The 14,926-nt window shown below is 53.3% G+C and overlaps 1 protein-coding gene across 3 annotated transcripts in view; it reads left to right on the forward strand.

The window, feature by feature from the left end:
* Nucleotides 1-568: 568 nt before the first annotated feature.
* Nucleotides 569-14,926, forward strand: part of CORO2B (coronin 2B) — a 149,709-nt gene continuing 135,351 nt past the window's right edge. For 2 of the 3 annotated variants that reach the window (XM_004010265.6, XM_060418893.1), the window contains exon 1: nt 569-1,280. In XM_004010265.6, coding sequence (XP_004010314.4) covers nt 1,266-1,280 — 15 coding nt within the window. In that variant the 5' untranslated portion in view covers nt 569-1,265. Of the gene's footprint in view, nt 1,281-1,658; nt 1,867-14,926 lie in introns of those variants that run through there. The other variant, XM_042252092.2, reaches the window with a different exon arrangement.

The raw sequence follows: 14,926 nt of genomic DNA on the forward strand, positions 1-14,926 counted from the left end.
CCATCTCCGCTAATCCTCCCCTCCTCAGTTTCAGTAGTTTGGGATCTGCCGAAACTGGTTCTGCTCAGGTGATCAGGAGGAGGACTTCTTTCAGAAGACTTGCGGGGACACCTTCAGGTGGTTGTACCTCAAGTCCCTGAAGCAGCTCCAGAGTATGGTGGGAGGGAACCAGGTCAGGATTAGTTCACCGCAGAGGACGCACCTGTGTTCCCCCAGAGCGCGCTAAGCCCGAGGGTCGTACGGACACACCTGGGGCTAGGCTCGCCTGTCTCTAGAACGCAGCTTTTATAACCCGGGCTTCGGTACAGAGCTCAGAGCTCGCGGCGACGTGGACAGAGCGGGCTCCCAGAGAAATGCCAGCCCGGCTGCACGCCAGTTGTCTCAGTCACTTCCGACCCTGACCCTCAGTTTCCTCCTCTGTAAAACTGGCTACGAGCCCCCGCTGCGGGAACGAGACTGAAACGGGTGCTGGGGCCGCCTCATCCTGCGCCCCTCGGTGCCGGGGTCTGCGCGAGGCAGGGGTGCAGGCTGAGTCCCGGCGGGCGGCTGCCACGCCCCTCTCAGCCAGCCGCTCGGCCCTCCCCGCCCGCCTGCCGACTCTGCGAACCTCCAGGGGGCGAGCCTGGCGGTCGTTTCGGCCCGCGCGGCGCCTCGGCCATCGAGCGTGTGACTTCGCCAGCGGCCCGGGGCCAACGGGGCACGCAGAGCCTGGGTCGCCGCCCATCCCCCGCCCTAGCTGGCAGGTGCCAGGACCCAGCCTCGCCCGGCGCCTGAAGGGGTTAAGGCCGCGGGCCTGGGCCCCGGCCCCGGGCTTGGCGAGCCGCTGTGCCCGGCGGCCGCGACCGATCCCGGAGGCGCGGGGCACGGCGGCTGGCGGGCGGGCGTGCGTTTCCTCCTCCTTCCGCCTCCTCCTTTGTAGCGAGTTCCCGGCCCCTCTTCCTCCCCCCGCCCCCCAGCCTGGGCCCTCTCCCTCGCTCCCTTTCTTCCTGCCTCGCCTTCCTGCGGCGAAGGAGGCTCATCTATTATAAATGCACATTCGGGGCTGACATCAGCGACGAGCGGCGGGCGAGCGCTGACGAGCGGTCCCTGCGCGCTGCCCGCCCGGAGCGCGGCCCCCAGGCTCGGCTGAGCCTCCCGCGGGGCGCGGGGAGCGCGCGGAGCCGCTCCGGAACCCCTTCCAGCCGCCGCCCGGAGCCCCCGGGCGGACCCCGGCCGCCGCCCCCGCACGCCGCGCCCGCGGCCCCGCACCGCCCCGGAGTTTCTGCATGACCGTCACAAAGGTAGGCGCCCCTGGCCCGCCGCGCCCGGGACCCGCCGGCGCTGGGAGCCCCGGGCCTGGGCTGCGGAGGGCGCGGGGATGTGGGCGTGGAGGGGGGGCGCTGGGTCGGGAAGGTGTGCCTCTCTCGCTGCCGCAGTCGCTCGAGCCCCTCGGCCCCCAGGACTGCGGAGGGAAGTGGGAGGATATCGCTTTGGCAGTAACTGTCGTTTGGGCAGGATCCCTCTCGCCGGCTCAACTCCAGGACTGCATTTTTAACCCTCGTTTAGGATGCTGCATTTTTAACCCCAGGAGAACAGTGTCGGGGGGCTCAGTGGTGTCCCCCCTCCTCCCCGTTGGAGCGCACCGCGGGGAGTGTCGCTGGCACGGACCGACGCTGGGCAGTGGGTGTGGGAATGGACTTGCCGCCCTGAGGAGGCCCGCAGAGGTGAAAGCCCACCCCACCTGCCGGCCTCTGCTGCCCATCCCAGGAACTCGGGCCTGACTTCAAAAGCAGTCTGTGGGCGCTCCCCAATCCCGGGAGTTGCTACCAGGGATGGGAAAGATTCTGGAGTGGCCAACTTGAAGATGTGGGGAAGAGCTGTGGCGGGGTAAGGAGGGGCGGCGCTCATTCTGGCAGCTCCAGTGTTGGGGGAGAGTTCTTGGACCTCATCTTAGGGGCCCAGGCTTACAGGAGACATTTTGGGAGCTTCCTTGCTGTGGGAAAGAAAGAGTTAAGTGGGAAGCAGACCTGGATAGTGGAAAGTGCCCAGGGTTTAGGAGACCTGCCATTCACTCCCCAGCTCTGTCCAGACCCCCTGGGTGACCTTGGCTGGGCCCTCTGCTTTGACCCTCAGTTTCCTCCTGGAGTGTGAGCATAGGAAAGATAATTTGAACGCTGGGTTTGGTGACCAGCAATTATTAAGAACCAGTAAGATCAAGGGTGTGAACCCACACTTTTCAGAGAGCTCAGTCAGGGTAAGGAGATCACAGCCTGGCCTTGGTGAGCCATGTACCCAAGGCCAGACTCCACCAGCTGCCCACCTGGCTCTCATAATTAGAGAGTTGGAGGTCAAAGTGGGAAGGGCAACTTGTTTGTGGCCAGAGCAGCACACCAGATGGTGGGTCAGCCTGGAAGCAATGGGAGAAGTGGTTCTAGCTCCATCTGATGCCCCCCAAGATCTGCTATAAGACAGCACGTTCAATCAGGGTCTTTGGGCTCAATTCCAGAATTGGAACTTGGAAACATCGTGGGAAGATGAACTTGGGGGCTGAAGGGGTGCCTTAGCTCTGGCTGCGGCTGGCAGGGCTGCTGCGACCCACAGAGGGCAGGATGCTTAGTGTTTTGAAATGATACAAATGCTATTTAGCTGGGAAGGATTACTGTCATTAACAGTGTTATTGTCAAAGAGGTAAGCAGGTTAGAGTAAAAGAGTTATGGATGGGCCTGGATGAGAGATAAAGGATGAGAGATTTGTAATAACAGCCCTGAGATTTGATTCAGTGTCTCCCCTGTACGTGAGCTTAGGCAGCCTTCCCAGGAGACCTGCAAGGAAGGTGTGTTCAGGCCCCCTTTAATGGAGGAAGAAACTGAGGCTCAGAGAGGTAGAGTAACTTGCCTGAGGTCACACAGTGAGTAAGAAGGTGAGCTGGGATTTGCCCTCAGGCCTGTTTCAGTCTCTAGGCTGTGATCTTTCCACTACCCTGCACCTTGGAGACTGGATGATTCCAGTGGTAGAGGGCCACTACTTGGAGACCTGGGCCCTGGGGTGGGGAGTCCGTGAAGAGTACCTGTCTTTTCAACCCATTGGCAGCCCTGGCCTCTTGGTATCCAGTGATTATTCACTAATGTGCCCCCTTCCCCCACCATCCCCCATCAAATCCCTCTGTGTCTTGCTCTTCTAACAAATGTGGCATCAGTTTAAGCTGGCTCAGAGGATTAAATAAAATCCCCACCTTAACCCTATCTACTCTTCCCTTGCCAGCCCTTCATAGACTGCAGGTTTTCCAGTAGGGAGGAGCAAGAGGCCTGCAGGGGAGGGGCCTGGGGGGCAGGTTGAGGGCGGGGCAGGCCTGAAAGCCTGTTGGTAAAGGCTCCTCTCTGAGTTTGAGAAGGAACCAGAGTGTTCTGGGAGTCTGAAGGCCTGGCCTCTAGTCCTAAATAAGTCACTAACAGGCTGTGTGACCTTGGACCAGTCACTTCCATCTCTAGGCCTCTGTTTTCTCATCTGTGAAATGCAGAATTGGTTCCACCTTCTGCGGGGATTTGGGACAACTTCAGCTCTGGCAAGAAGTCAGCTCTGATGGAGACCAGGAAGCTCTTTGTTCTCTGAAGTTGGTCTGGTTACAAGACAGATATGAAGAAGAACCCTAAAGAGAGTCTGGGAAGTGGGATCACACTTACAAGCTGGGGGTGGTAGGCAGGGGAGGGAATGGATTAGAGGGTGAGACCCCAGCTCCTGCTGCCTTTACGCAAAGAATCACCACTTTGGGCAAGCCCAGCTTCTTGGACGCTTGCTTGGAGCTCTTGGGTCAGATCCCTGGAGGGCAGATCCTCAAGGCCAGGGTTTGGTGTGCACTGTAGGAGATGATAGGAAAGCAGAGACAAGGAAGCATGATGGCTTGTTGCCATGTTTTCAGTAGCACTTCCTTGGGGGAGGGCCCTCTGTTTTCCGTTTGCCACCGTCCCTCTGGTACCTACCCCAGTCCCCCTTCTTTGTGGGGCAAAGCAGATGAGGTTGCATATAAAGCCTGAGGGTTTTCTGGAAAGGCTTCTGCTCTAACACACTAGAGACACAGAGCCATGCAGATTTTGGGTTGTGACCGTCTAGCCAGATGACATTTTTTTCCTGAGTATGATGTTTTAAACTATATTTTATGGTGTGTATTTTAGTAAGCTGTCTTAGTTTCTTTATGTACTAACAAGAAAGGAAGAAAAAAGAAGAGAAAGCAGAGGGAAGGACCAGATGCAGTTTCCCCGGCTGCAGATGTCCACAGGAGGTCAAGGCCCCGCCTCCTCCTGGTTGTGGTCCAGTATCCTTCCATAGGCAGGTCAGGGGTGACAGTGAAGGCAGCCCTCCTAGGAACAAGACAGTTTCATTCCAGATGACTTTATTTTTTGAGTCCTTGTGCCTGATTTTTAGCATTTTTCTGTTCCTGTTCCATTTCAGTCATATACCTGACTTAGCATAGAGCAGTCCTTCTCTGCTTCTAAATATCTGTTTCTAGACTGCCTTTGGCTGGAAAAATGGAACAAAATATATTAGAATTGTATGTAGAATTTGGTCAATGGGCTGTAAGAAAAGTCTTTGAGCTCTGTGTTGGCCTCTACAACCTCCTTCTCATTGCTCAGAGGTCCTTTGGAGTGCTTTCCTGGCATTTATCTGTGATGTGACCAGAGTTGGGGCTTCTGGGTAAGGAAGGTGGTGGCTTCTATTGGCTAGGTGGCCTTGTTCCCAGGTGCCTTGTTAAGTTAGGTGCCACTAAGCTTAGTGCTTTCCAAATTCCCTAGGCTGGCTCAGGGAGCCAGTGGCCCAAGGACAAAGTGCCCTGAGTGGCAGGAATGCCTACCGTCCCTCAGAGTGACTTAGGAGAAGGAATGTGGGCAAAGAGAGGACCCTGGATGCTGGTGCTGAGCGGTAGATTCCAAGTCCACGAGCAGGATTGTCAGCTGCACCCTGGCCGCCAGACCTGTAGGTTCGCCTCCCCTCTCCTGTCCCACCCTCATAGAGCTCACTGTGTGGAGCCCCTGGCTTCTGCTGGGAAAGACTGAAGGCCGAAGGAGAAAGGGGTGAAAGAGGATGAGGTGGTTGGATGGCATCACCAACTCAGCAGAAATGAGTGAGCAAACTCCAGGAAATAGTGAAGGACAGGGAAGCCTGGTGCGCTGCAGTCCATGGGAGCGTAAAGAGTCGGAAATGACTTAGCATCTGAACGACACAAACAACATGTCTCTAGGCCCCTGTAGAGAACCTTATAGGAGAACAGAATATATCATTGCGTTCTCTCCCTTGACAAATGAAGGAACCTAGGCCCACGGAGCAGAACCGTGATTTCCTTAGAGTCACTCAGCAAGTGTGACATTAGAGGGCTGAAACTTGGGTTCTCCTGACTCCTGGTCAGTGCTCTTTCTGCCCAGCTGCCCAGTGAGGGGGACTTCAGGCCACCCTAGTGGGGGTGGGTGTTTTACCCCCACTACATTGCCCCAGCCTGGGCTGCTAGTATCTGGGTTTCCTTCTGCTGGACAGCTTGTCCCTTTTTTGGGTCCAGGTGAATGGAGCCTGGGGTCAGGATGGGGAAGAGGGAATTACAAGCCCTTCTGCTTCAACTCACTGACCCACATCCAGTCCATGTAGGATGCTGGAGCCCCAGTATCCCACTTCCCAGCACCTTTTTCCTGTCTGACTCTTACTGCAAGAAGAGATGAGAGAACCTCAGTTAAAAGGCCAAGAGGTACCGGTGTAACTGAAAGTGGGATCTGGCTGCTCACTGCTCAATAGCCATTAAAGAGGCCGGGTTGGTGGAAAGGAAAGTTTGCTTTATTTTGGATGCTGGCAACTGGTGAGGTGGGGGTGGGCAGATAGGGTGAACACCTGTCCAAAGGCCGACTTCCCCCATCCCCAACACCCAGTGGGGTAGAGCTTTTATAGGCCGAAGGAGGGAGCTGCGCATAGAAACAGCACAGTCAGCTCTGATAGTCATCTTGAAATTAGTCATTGGTGGTCTGACCAGCGTCATCTTGATTGTTTTAAGTACAGTTAGTCTTCAGCTCCAGGGTCGGTTTGTTCCTATTTCCTTGAGGCCAGTTTTGGAATTGTGGCAGCTTATGTCCTGGCTGCAGGGTGGTCATCACGTAGTTAACTTCTCCAGCTGGTGGGAGTTTCAGTATCCATAAGACGATTCACAGGCTATGGCTCAGAATATTATCGATAGCTCCTGAGAAGGAACTACAGGTCCTTGGCTATGCTTAATATCGAAGCTATTATTATTTGCTCTCCTTTGGCTGTTTTCCTTTGTTTCTGCATATTCTCACTTCTCTGGTGAGACTTCTTCTTTGAAGTTTTTCCACAGACAAAAGGCAGGCCGAGGACATGAAGGGCAAGGACCATAGGGTCCTGCCCCATTTCACCAGCAGAGACCCAGCTCCCAGACTCTTGGGGTGGGGTGGGGGGGGGGTGGGATTCTGCCTTCTGTACACCTCACACGCTCACTATACTGCCTCCTTCCTTGCAATTCTTTTTGCAGATCACTGGCATCCTCATGCAGAAGGAATCTAGGTAACATTTACTCATTTGTCCAGCCCTCTGAGCTCCTGCTGTGGGCCAAGCCCTGTTAGGCACTGGGCTCAAGAGAATATATAGCTGCAGCCCCTGCTGTCCAGGGCCTTTGAAGAGATGGGTGTGTAAGGAGGTATCATAGAGACCTGGGTTAGGAGCATCAGGGTCCAGTGGACACAAGCTGGGTCTTGACTGCCCGTCCTTAATGCTTGCTTAGTAAATGCAGGCTCTTCCCTTCCTTGCCGTCTATCCCTCTCTCTCTACAAAAGCTCTGCTGAGTTACTCTCTTCCTGAGTGTGCCCAGAGGCCCTGTTTTCTCATGGCTGAGGGTGTTGCCACCTTGTCACCCATGGCATCACCCAGAGGCCTCAGGGCAGGGTGTGAGGCTCCCCAGGGCCCCCAGAATCACCCTACAGCCTGCCAAGGCTGTGGAGTCAGCACCGACATGGGCTTGGTTGGTTTGCGTGTGTGGACGCTGGCCGGACCAGCGGCCTGGCAGCGTCAGGCCCTGGCAGCCCAGCCATGGAGTGAGTTTTTCCACTTCTCTCCCAGGTTGGCCAGCCTGGAGCAGACATGGCCTCAGCCGCCGCTGGCTCCTGGCACTGGGGCGGCCCAGATTCTGATTTGGATGTGCTGGCCACAGGATTTGTCTGGTGTCCAGGAGATGAGGGAATGTGCAAATTCCCTCTGTGCCCAACCCCCTCTCCTTCCCTCTCCTCCTGCTCAGCTCGTTCAGTTCCCTTCCTTTCCCTGCCCGTGGACCCCACAGGCCCCGGCCTGAGCTGCCTGCAGCCTGGGAAGCTCAGAGCAGCTGGCATGGGGCAGGCCTGGCCAGGGATGGACAGATGCAAATCCGGTGGTTTCCACATGAAAAGACGCTGTTTAGAATGAGCCTCTCCTTTGTGGGCCTGGAGTGTGGGACCAGCTGCGAAGGAGACACAAGTAGGGTGGTGGTGGGGGGGGAATGGGGCGGAGCTGTCACCGCTCTTCCTCTCTCCTTCCTCCCTGCCCCCTGCAGAGGCCCCTGGAGGGACTTGGTAATTGGTTTCTGGCTGACACCCTCCTTCCAATTAATTAACACAGTGATGGGAGGTGCCCAGGTTTCCTCAGAGCAGTCCTGTTTGCAGAATACAAGCATGGGTTACTGCTGTGCATTGCTTTGCCCGTCCCATGGTGGGAGGCTTCCCCCTGTTTACAGATGAATAAACAGAGTCTGTGAGAAAAGAGACCACACCCTAAGTCACAGAGCTTATGTGGGTCAGAGCCGGGATGCACACCCGGATCTTCTGACTCTAAGCTAGAACCTGCTCGATCCAATCACATAATGGTCCGTAACATGTGAAGACACAATCACCATCATGACAAGAATAACAGTTATTAAGCAGGCTTTGGGCAGGCATGATTGCAGTTACTCTGTGCACCACGAGATTGAGTCCATTATTGGATGACCCCATTTTTCAGATGAGGAAATTGAGGTTCAATGAGGATAATTGAATTGTTCAAGATTGAAGGTTTAGTGGGTAGGGGAGCAGGGATCTGTACCTGGGCTGCCTCACTCCAGAGCACACATTCCTGTAACTTCCAGGCCTCTCCTACTGGGGCTCCATCATATTCTGCACCTTCTACCCCCAAAGCACAGGGCTCCTGTCTGTGTCTGTGGCCCTGCCATGGAGGTGTGCTTGCCTTGAGGGTGACACTCATGGGTGTGTCATGCTTAAACTTTCCTGTGGCCTTTGCTGGAGCTGGGAACCATGTGTTTGATTGGCTGAAGGCTGCTGGGTAAGAAGGACATCTGGGCATGGTGACTGGCATTGGATAGGGCTGCTTATTGGTAGGGCAGCCAGCCCAGTGGCAAAACAGAGACAGAGCCTTCTCCATTTCTATGAAGCTAGCTTTGCATAGGGAACACAGGTCTGTGATTCAGGCCTGCAGCCCTTACCAGAAGCAGCCTTCTCTTGAGATGGCTTTTGATACCCAGAGAGTGCCTAAGAGTGCCAGCTTTAGAGTCAGACAGATGGCACTGTTTTATTTACTTGCTGTGTGTTCTTGGGCAAGTTGCCTAACCTCTCTGAACATCTGCTTCCCCATCCATTAATTGGGATTGATAATAGTAGTACTTAAAAGGATTATTATAAAGATTAAAAGAGCTGATCTGTGTGAAGCATTTACCACATGCCTGGCAGTTGTTGTCAGCTATTAACGTCAGGCAGACAGAAAATTAAACAAATGCTGACAATGAGTGTCCTGGGGTGTTATGAAATGAGCAGGGAACTCTGGGAATAGTAACAGTGGGCCTGACCTAGTCAGGGGGCTCAGGAGGGGCTGTTAGCTGAATCACGTAGGCTGAGTAGGAGGTAGCAGGTGACATACATGGGGAGTGGAGGAGAGAGAACCAGCAGATGGCTAGAGTCAAAAACAGTTCTTCAGGGTTGCTTCCTGCATGCCAGGCATGGGTGAAGGCTCAGCCCAGCTCATTTAATCATCAGAGAGACTTCATGGTCTAGATCACTGTGATTATTTCTACTTTACAGATGAGGAAACAGACACAGGCTAAATAAGCTGCAAAAGGTCACCCATTGAGGCGGAATAGAGACTCTGGCTTCCTGACCTTGATACTCTTCTTCTTCCTCTCTGCGCCTTGAAGATGCCTTATCCCACTTCTTTTCCTTTCTTTCCACATGCCTTGCAGGGGACCAGGGAGCGAACTTACGCACCCTGCATGGGAAGCACAGAGCCCTAGTCACTGGACTGCTAGGGAAGTCCCTCCCTGGGCAACTTCTTAAACTGACCTGAGGGGTGTGGAAGTGCCACATGCAATTGCCCAGCCCTCTGCTGCCCTCCCAGGGCCTCCCAGGCCCCCTAAGGGAGGGCAGTGCCCCTCCTGGCTAGCAGGCAGCTCTGGGGAGGGGTCATTTATTTTTTTCAAAAGGAAACTTTGCTCTGGCAGAAAAATTTCCACCTTACATTTTTACTGGGCCTGATTATGACCACTTTTGTTCTTTAAATCATTCTAATTATCTGGGTGTGCATTGGTCTTTAAAGTAAATCCACAGGAACAGAGCCAGAATTTTTAATGTTCAAAGTCTATTGAGTGTTTGCATTTTGGTTTTTGCCCTGCCCGAACTCAGAGAAGGTGACATTCACCATAGGCTTGAACTTGCCCCAAGTGAGACAGATGGTGACAAGGTGGGAGGCTCTGGCTGCCCAGAGGTGGGAATATGGGGAGGCTGCCTCTGGGTGGTGCTCACACTAATCCCTGGGAAGAAGCCCCCATGCTCAGGGTTTAACTCCCAAGCCATCTGAGGTCATTGGTCCAGGCCTCTGCCTCCATGAACTTCACACTTTCTAGGAATATGAGAATGACTCCTAATCTTAATAAATATGAATTTATTATTAGGCTGTTCCTAGCCTTTCACCAGTTGGTAAATCCCCGCTTTCAAGGAATTGACAGTGAAATAAACAACAGAAGTAGCTAACCCTTTTAGGGTGCTTAGTTTATGTCCCAAGCACATAAAAAGTCTTTCATATGTATTTATTCATTTAATCTTCCTGATTATTTCTGAGCTCTGTGCTATCATCATTTCCATTTCTATAGCAGCAGAAACAGGCCCACAGAGGGCAGGGAGGTAATTTACTAGGGTTCCAAAGCTGGAAAGGGTTGAGCCTGCCTCCTAGTCTTCTGTTTTGCCTCTCAATCAGGCTGGAATGACCCCAAAACATGGGGCCAGAGCAGGGGGCCTGAAGGCAGAAGGCCCAGCCCTTGCTCTTGCCTCCTTTCTTGACTGTGTGACCTTGGACCAGTCCCTCAGAATCTCCGAGCCTCTATTTTCTCACCTTTGAAAATGGAATTAGGACTCAACCTTACTAGGATGCTGTAATGTGTAAGTGAAGCTCTCATAGATGTCATGCATGGGGTGGTTTATTGTTGTGTCTGATACGATCTCTCTCCTGTCCCCCGCATTACCAGCATTTCATGGCCTTCAGAGTTTGGCAGTTCCTTCCAATAGATAACCCAATTCTCCCCTGCTGTCCTGGCTTCAGAATTGATTCAAGGACTTCCCTGCTGGTCCAGTGGCTAAGCCTCTGTGCTCCCAGTTCAGGGGGCTTAGGTTCAATTGCTGGTCAGGAAACTAGATCCCACATGCTGCAACCAAAGGTCCCGCATGCCACAATGAAGATCACACATGCCGTAACTAAGACCTAGCTCAGCCAAATAAATATAAATAAATAAATGAATTTCTAAAAGATTTGATTCCTACTCTGCTGGTGTGAAAGAGCCAAGTTTATTTCTTCCAGACAGCCTCTGTTTTCACTTCCATCAGGCTAGTTGGGTACAGATAAAAAGTTGTTTTTCTCTCTTCCTGTTCTGATTTTTTTGGCTGTTTTGATATGCCTGGGACAAATAATCTGGCTGTAAAAATTGGGTGTCCTGCTTTCATTTGAAAAGTAAGCCAAATAAAGCATCCGTACCTTGATCTGTATCATCCTGGCTCCCTGCAGGTCTGAGCTCACTGTGGAAGGCAGGGGAGTATGGGTCCCAGAACACAGTCCTGGCTTGGTCTCTGGGCAGAGAGACCCCATCCCATCCCCAGTGGCACGTGACCTTGACCTTGGCTCTAGGCTCATCCTTATTTCCTTGTGGCTCAGGTTGCTCTTCTGGGTTTAGGGAAAGGAGTATGTTCTAGTAGCATGAAGCATTTATACCAAACAGTTTAAGCACTTTAAGTGTGATTTCAGAACTAACAGCTTTATGATCTGGCAGAGTTTCTAAGACATGGAACAGCTAAAAACAAAAGTGTTGGTGGGTGGGGACAAAAGGATTTAATTCCTGGGTTTTTTTTTCCTTCAACTTAAGGAAGATAATACTGTTGCTGCCTGCCCTGCTGACTTTCAGGTGAAAGATCAGTTTGCAGGAATGCTTGGGGAAATTTGGGATTCTGAGAAATTTGGAATTCTGGGAAAGGGGATTTCTGTATATCTGAAGGACCATCTGATAAGTTTTTATTATCACAAATCTGTCCTCTAAAGCCCAGGGGTCTACCTTCCTGCCTTAGTCATTATTATATCAGAGGACAAACTAATAAAATTATTGTGCATGAGTCTCTTTCAGGACCTGAGTTGTCCTGTTAAACTGGCCTTTCCAGGGTCCACAAGTGCAAGTGTTAGCTGCTCAGTCGTGTCTGACTCTTAGCGACCCCATGAAATGGAGCCTGACAGGTCTGTGCATGGGGTTTCCCAGCCAAGAATACTAGAGCGGGTTGCCGTTTCCTTCTCCAGGGGATCTTCCTGGCCCAGGGATCGAACCCAGGCGTCCTGCATTGCAGGCAGATTCTTTACCGTCTGAGCCTCGAGGGTCTAAACCACGTTCATTTCTCTGTCCCAGGAGCTCCTGTAGCAGCCAGTCTCCACCGCACCAGATGCCAATAAAAGCTTAACATGCTATGTCGTTTGCTGATTGTTTTAGGAAGATGAACCTTGACTCAATTGTGAGCTTGCTGAAATCAGGGATTACACTTGATTCTTTTTAGTACCTTTCACAGTGGTCATCCAAGGGCTATCGATGCACATTAGAAAAGATGTGATATAGACTTTGGGGTACCTGGTGTAAAGGTACAAGATTGGGCAGAATTTGAAACAATCCTAGACAGTTCCCTGGTTATTGCTGCTGGACTAAATCTTTACTCCTATAGATCCACACACTGCTAGAGCTGGAAGGAAATCTAAAGGGATGAAATGGACTCCTCCATTACAGAGGAGAAAATTGAGGCCCCAGAAGGTTTACCCAAAGGGGCAGGCTCAGGTTGGATGAGCTTCAGCACAGTGGGTTTTTCTAGGCTTCAACTAGAAATCAGGCCAAGGACTGATTGAACAGTGGGCATGGGGGAAAATTCCAGAAAGGAGACTTTGCGAACTTAGTCTAGCTGGCAAGGGGCACCTGAATGGAAAAGCTTGGCTTCCCGAGTAACCAACCAGGAGTGGCTGGCCCCAGGGCCGACTCATGGCCGTGGCAGAAGGAGCGACTTCTGAGGCTCTTGCTGCTGGGCTGTGGGGCTGTAATTACCCAGATCTGGTGGCCCATGTGTCCTTTATGCCAGGCCGCCACCTTCCCCTGCACAGCGGCGCGAGAACCCCACTCTCCCCCTTGGAAGCCGGCCCTCCTGGCATGCAGGGCTGCAAGCAATCTTTCTCTCCTTTGTTTCTCTGAAACCATTAGAAGGGCCTCTGGGTTGGGAGTCTGGGTTGCTAAGAGCTTTCCTCTGGCCAGACCTTATCACTGGCTTGAGAAGTCTCCAGACAAAGTTTTCCCTGGAACTCTCACTTGGAGGGAGGGAGGGAAGGAGGAAGGGAGAGTGGGTGGAGGGAAGGAGAGTGGGGCTCAGGAGCCACAAACAAAGCCGCCCCTCTGCAGGCCCCAGAGGGCCAGAGTGCTGAGTCTGGCTGAGGGAGCAGCGAGCCCTGTGGGCCTTTGCTGTAGAGAAGCAGCGGGAGGGGCGCCGCTCTGCTGAGCTACCACTCCTGTGGCCAGCGCACATCCGTTCCCTCCCGTTCCTGCCCTTTCCCTCTCCCCCTATCCCCGCCTTACAGGAGGGGAAACTGAGCCTCAGAGAGGGTGGCCCTCGCGCTGGTGCACACAGCAGGGAAGCTGGGATCTGAACCTGGTACGTCTGATTACAGAGCCCCGTGGACACACAGAAACCAAGCACGCTGTGTGGTTGCTTTTTAAAGAAGACCCTCCCAATCACCATGCCCAGAAGCCTCTATAGAACTCTGTGCCGCTGGGCCTTTGAGATGTTATTAAAATGGAACTTCCCCTGGGAAGGGTAATGCCTCAGCTTGCTGATAGCAAGACCCTAAGTACTAAGGCTCAGGAGAGGACTTCCCTGGTGGTCCAGTAGTTAAAAGAGTCCGCCTGCCAATGCAGGGGACACGGGTTTGATCCCTGGTCTGGGAAGATTCCTCATGCCATCGGGAAGCTAAGTCTGTGTGCCGCCACTACTGAGCCTGTGCTCTAGAGCCCGGGCTCTGCAACAAGAGAAGCCACTGCAATGAGAAGCCCAGGCACCGCAGTGAAGAGTAGCCCCTACTCTCTGCAAAAGAGAAAGCCTGTGTGCAGCAACAAAGACCCAGCATGGCCAGAGGTAAATAAATAAATTTTAGAAAAAGACTCAGGAGTGGTTCCTGAAGGGGGAAGGCAAGGCGGGGGAGAGCCGATTACCATGAACCAGTTTTGCCCAGGGAACAGGAGTGGAGAGGATGACCAACCTTATTCTGTGCACTTCTCCACCCTGGCTTCCCTGCTCCCCTGACCACTGACCGCACTCCCCACCCCTCACCGTTAATGCAGGTAAAATGAGGCATTGGATTCATTTAGAAAACATTTGCTGATCACCTGAGTACCAGGGCCAAAGTGCCAGGAACTGAGCACGCAGGAATAAACTCAGGCTGCCCCTCCTCGAGGGAGGTCAGTCTCATGGAGCAGATGGTGGCTCAGAAGGACACATGGCTGCAGAGATAAGGGGAAAGAGGCTGGTGTGGGGGGAGCGGAGATGTGTGCACACACCTCTGAAGCCATGGGGATGGTGCGGGGGTCAAGAAGGTTGCTGGAGGAAGAGGTCTCATCTCAGTCATCAAGGATGAGTTAAGCAGAGGCAGGTGAAAAGGAGGGGAAGGCATCCCAGATGTGGACACAGGCTTGGAGAGAGCTGCGGGTTTGGCTCATTCCAAGAGAGACAAGAGTTGGATGCTGCTTGGTAGGAAAGGGTAGGACGGCGGGTGATGAACAGACTGGGCGGCAGGAGAAGCCGGGGGAGCAGAGCTGCCCAGCCAAGGAAGGTGAGCTTCACCCTGATGGTGCTAGGAGCCCCCAGAGGGTTTTGAGCAGGGGAGTGACATGGTTCAACTTGCACTTCAGAAGGTCCCGCCCAACCCATGTTGTCCCGGAGGCATTTCAGTGATTGGAGATTCACAAAGTTCATGTGTCATGAGGTAGGAGTGAAAGTTACAGGTCCTCAGCCCAGAGTTCCAGCTGGCATCTCCCTGTACCTGGGTGAGTACTACATGTGCCCCTCTCTTTCCCAGGGAGATGCCCCTGGCTGGGACCACTGTAGGTTACTGGCCTTTCCCATCTGCCTAGGGCTGCCAGAGAGGTTGGATCTGAGCTTGAGAAGATGGAGTGAGGGTGGTGGAGCAGAGGGGCCCAAAGCCTCTTTCTAGGAATATGTGCGTTTGGCCTGGTGAACAGACCTCTGAAATGCGATTTTGGAGCCCCCTGCTTAATTAAGCCCCAGCTCTGACACTGTATGACCTTGGGTCGATCCCCTCTGGTTGGGACTCAGTTTTCCCAAACTAGCTTAGGGGAGTGTCACCTGGTCCAAGTCCAGGTGCAAGAGTGAGC

This window comes from Ovis aries, chromosome 7 (genome assembly GCF_016772045.2).
Source record: "Ovis aries strain OAR_USU_Benz2616 breed Rambouillet chromosome 7, ARS-UI_Ramb_v3.0, whole genome shotgun sequence".
Lineage (NCBI taxonomy): Eukaryota > Metazoa > Chordata > Mammalia > Artiodactyla > Bovidae > Ovis > Ovis aries.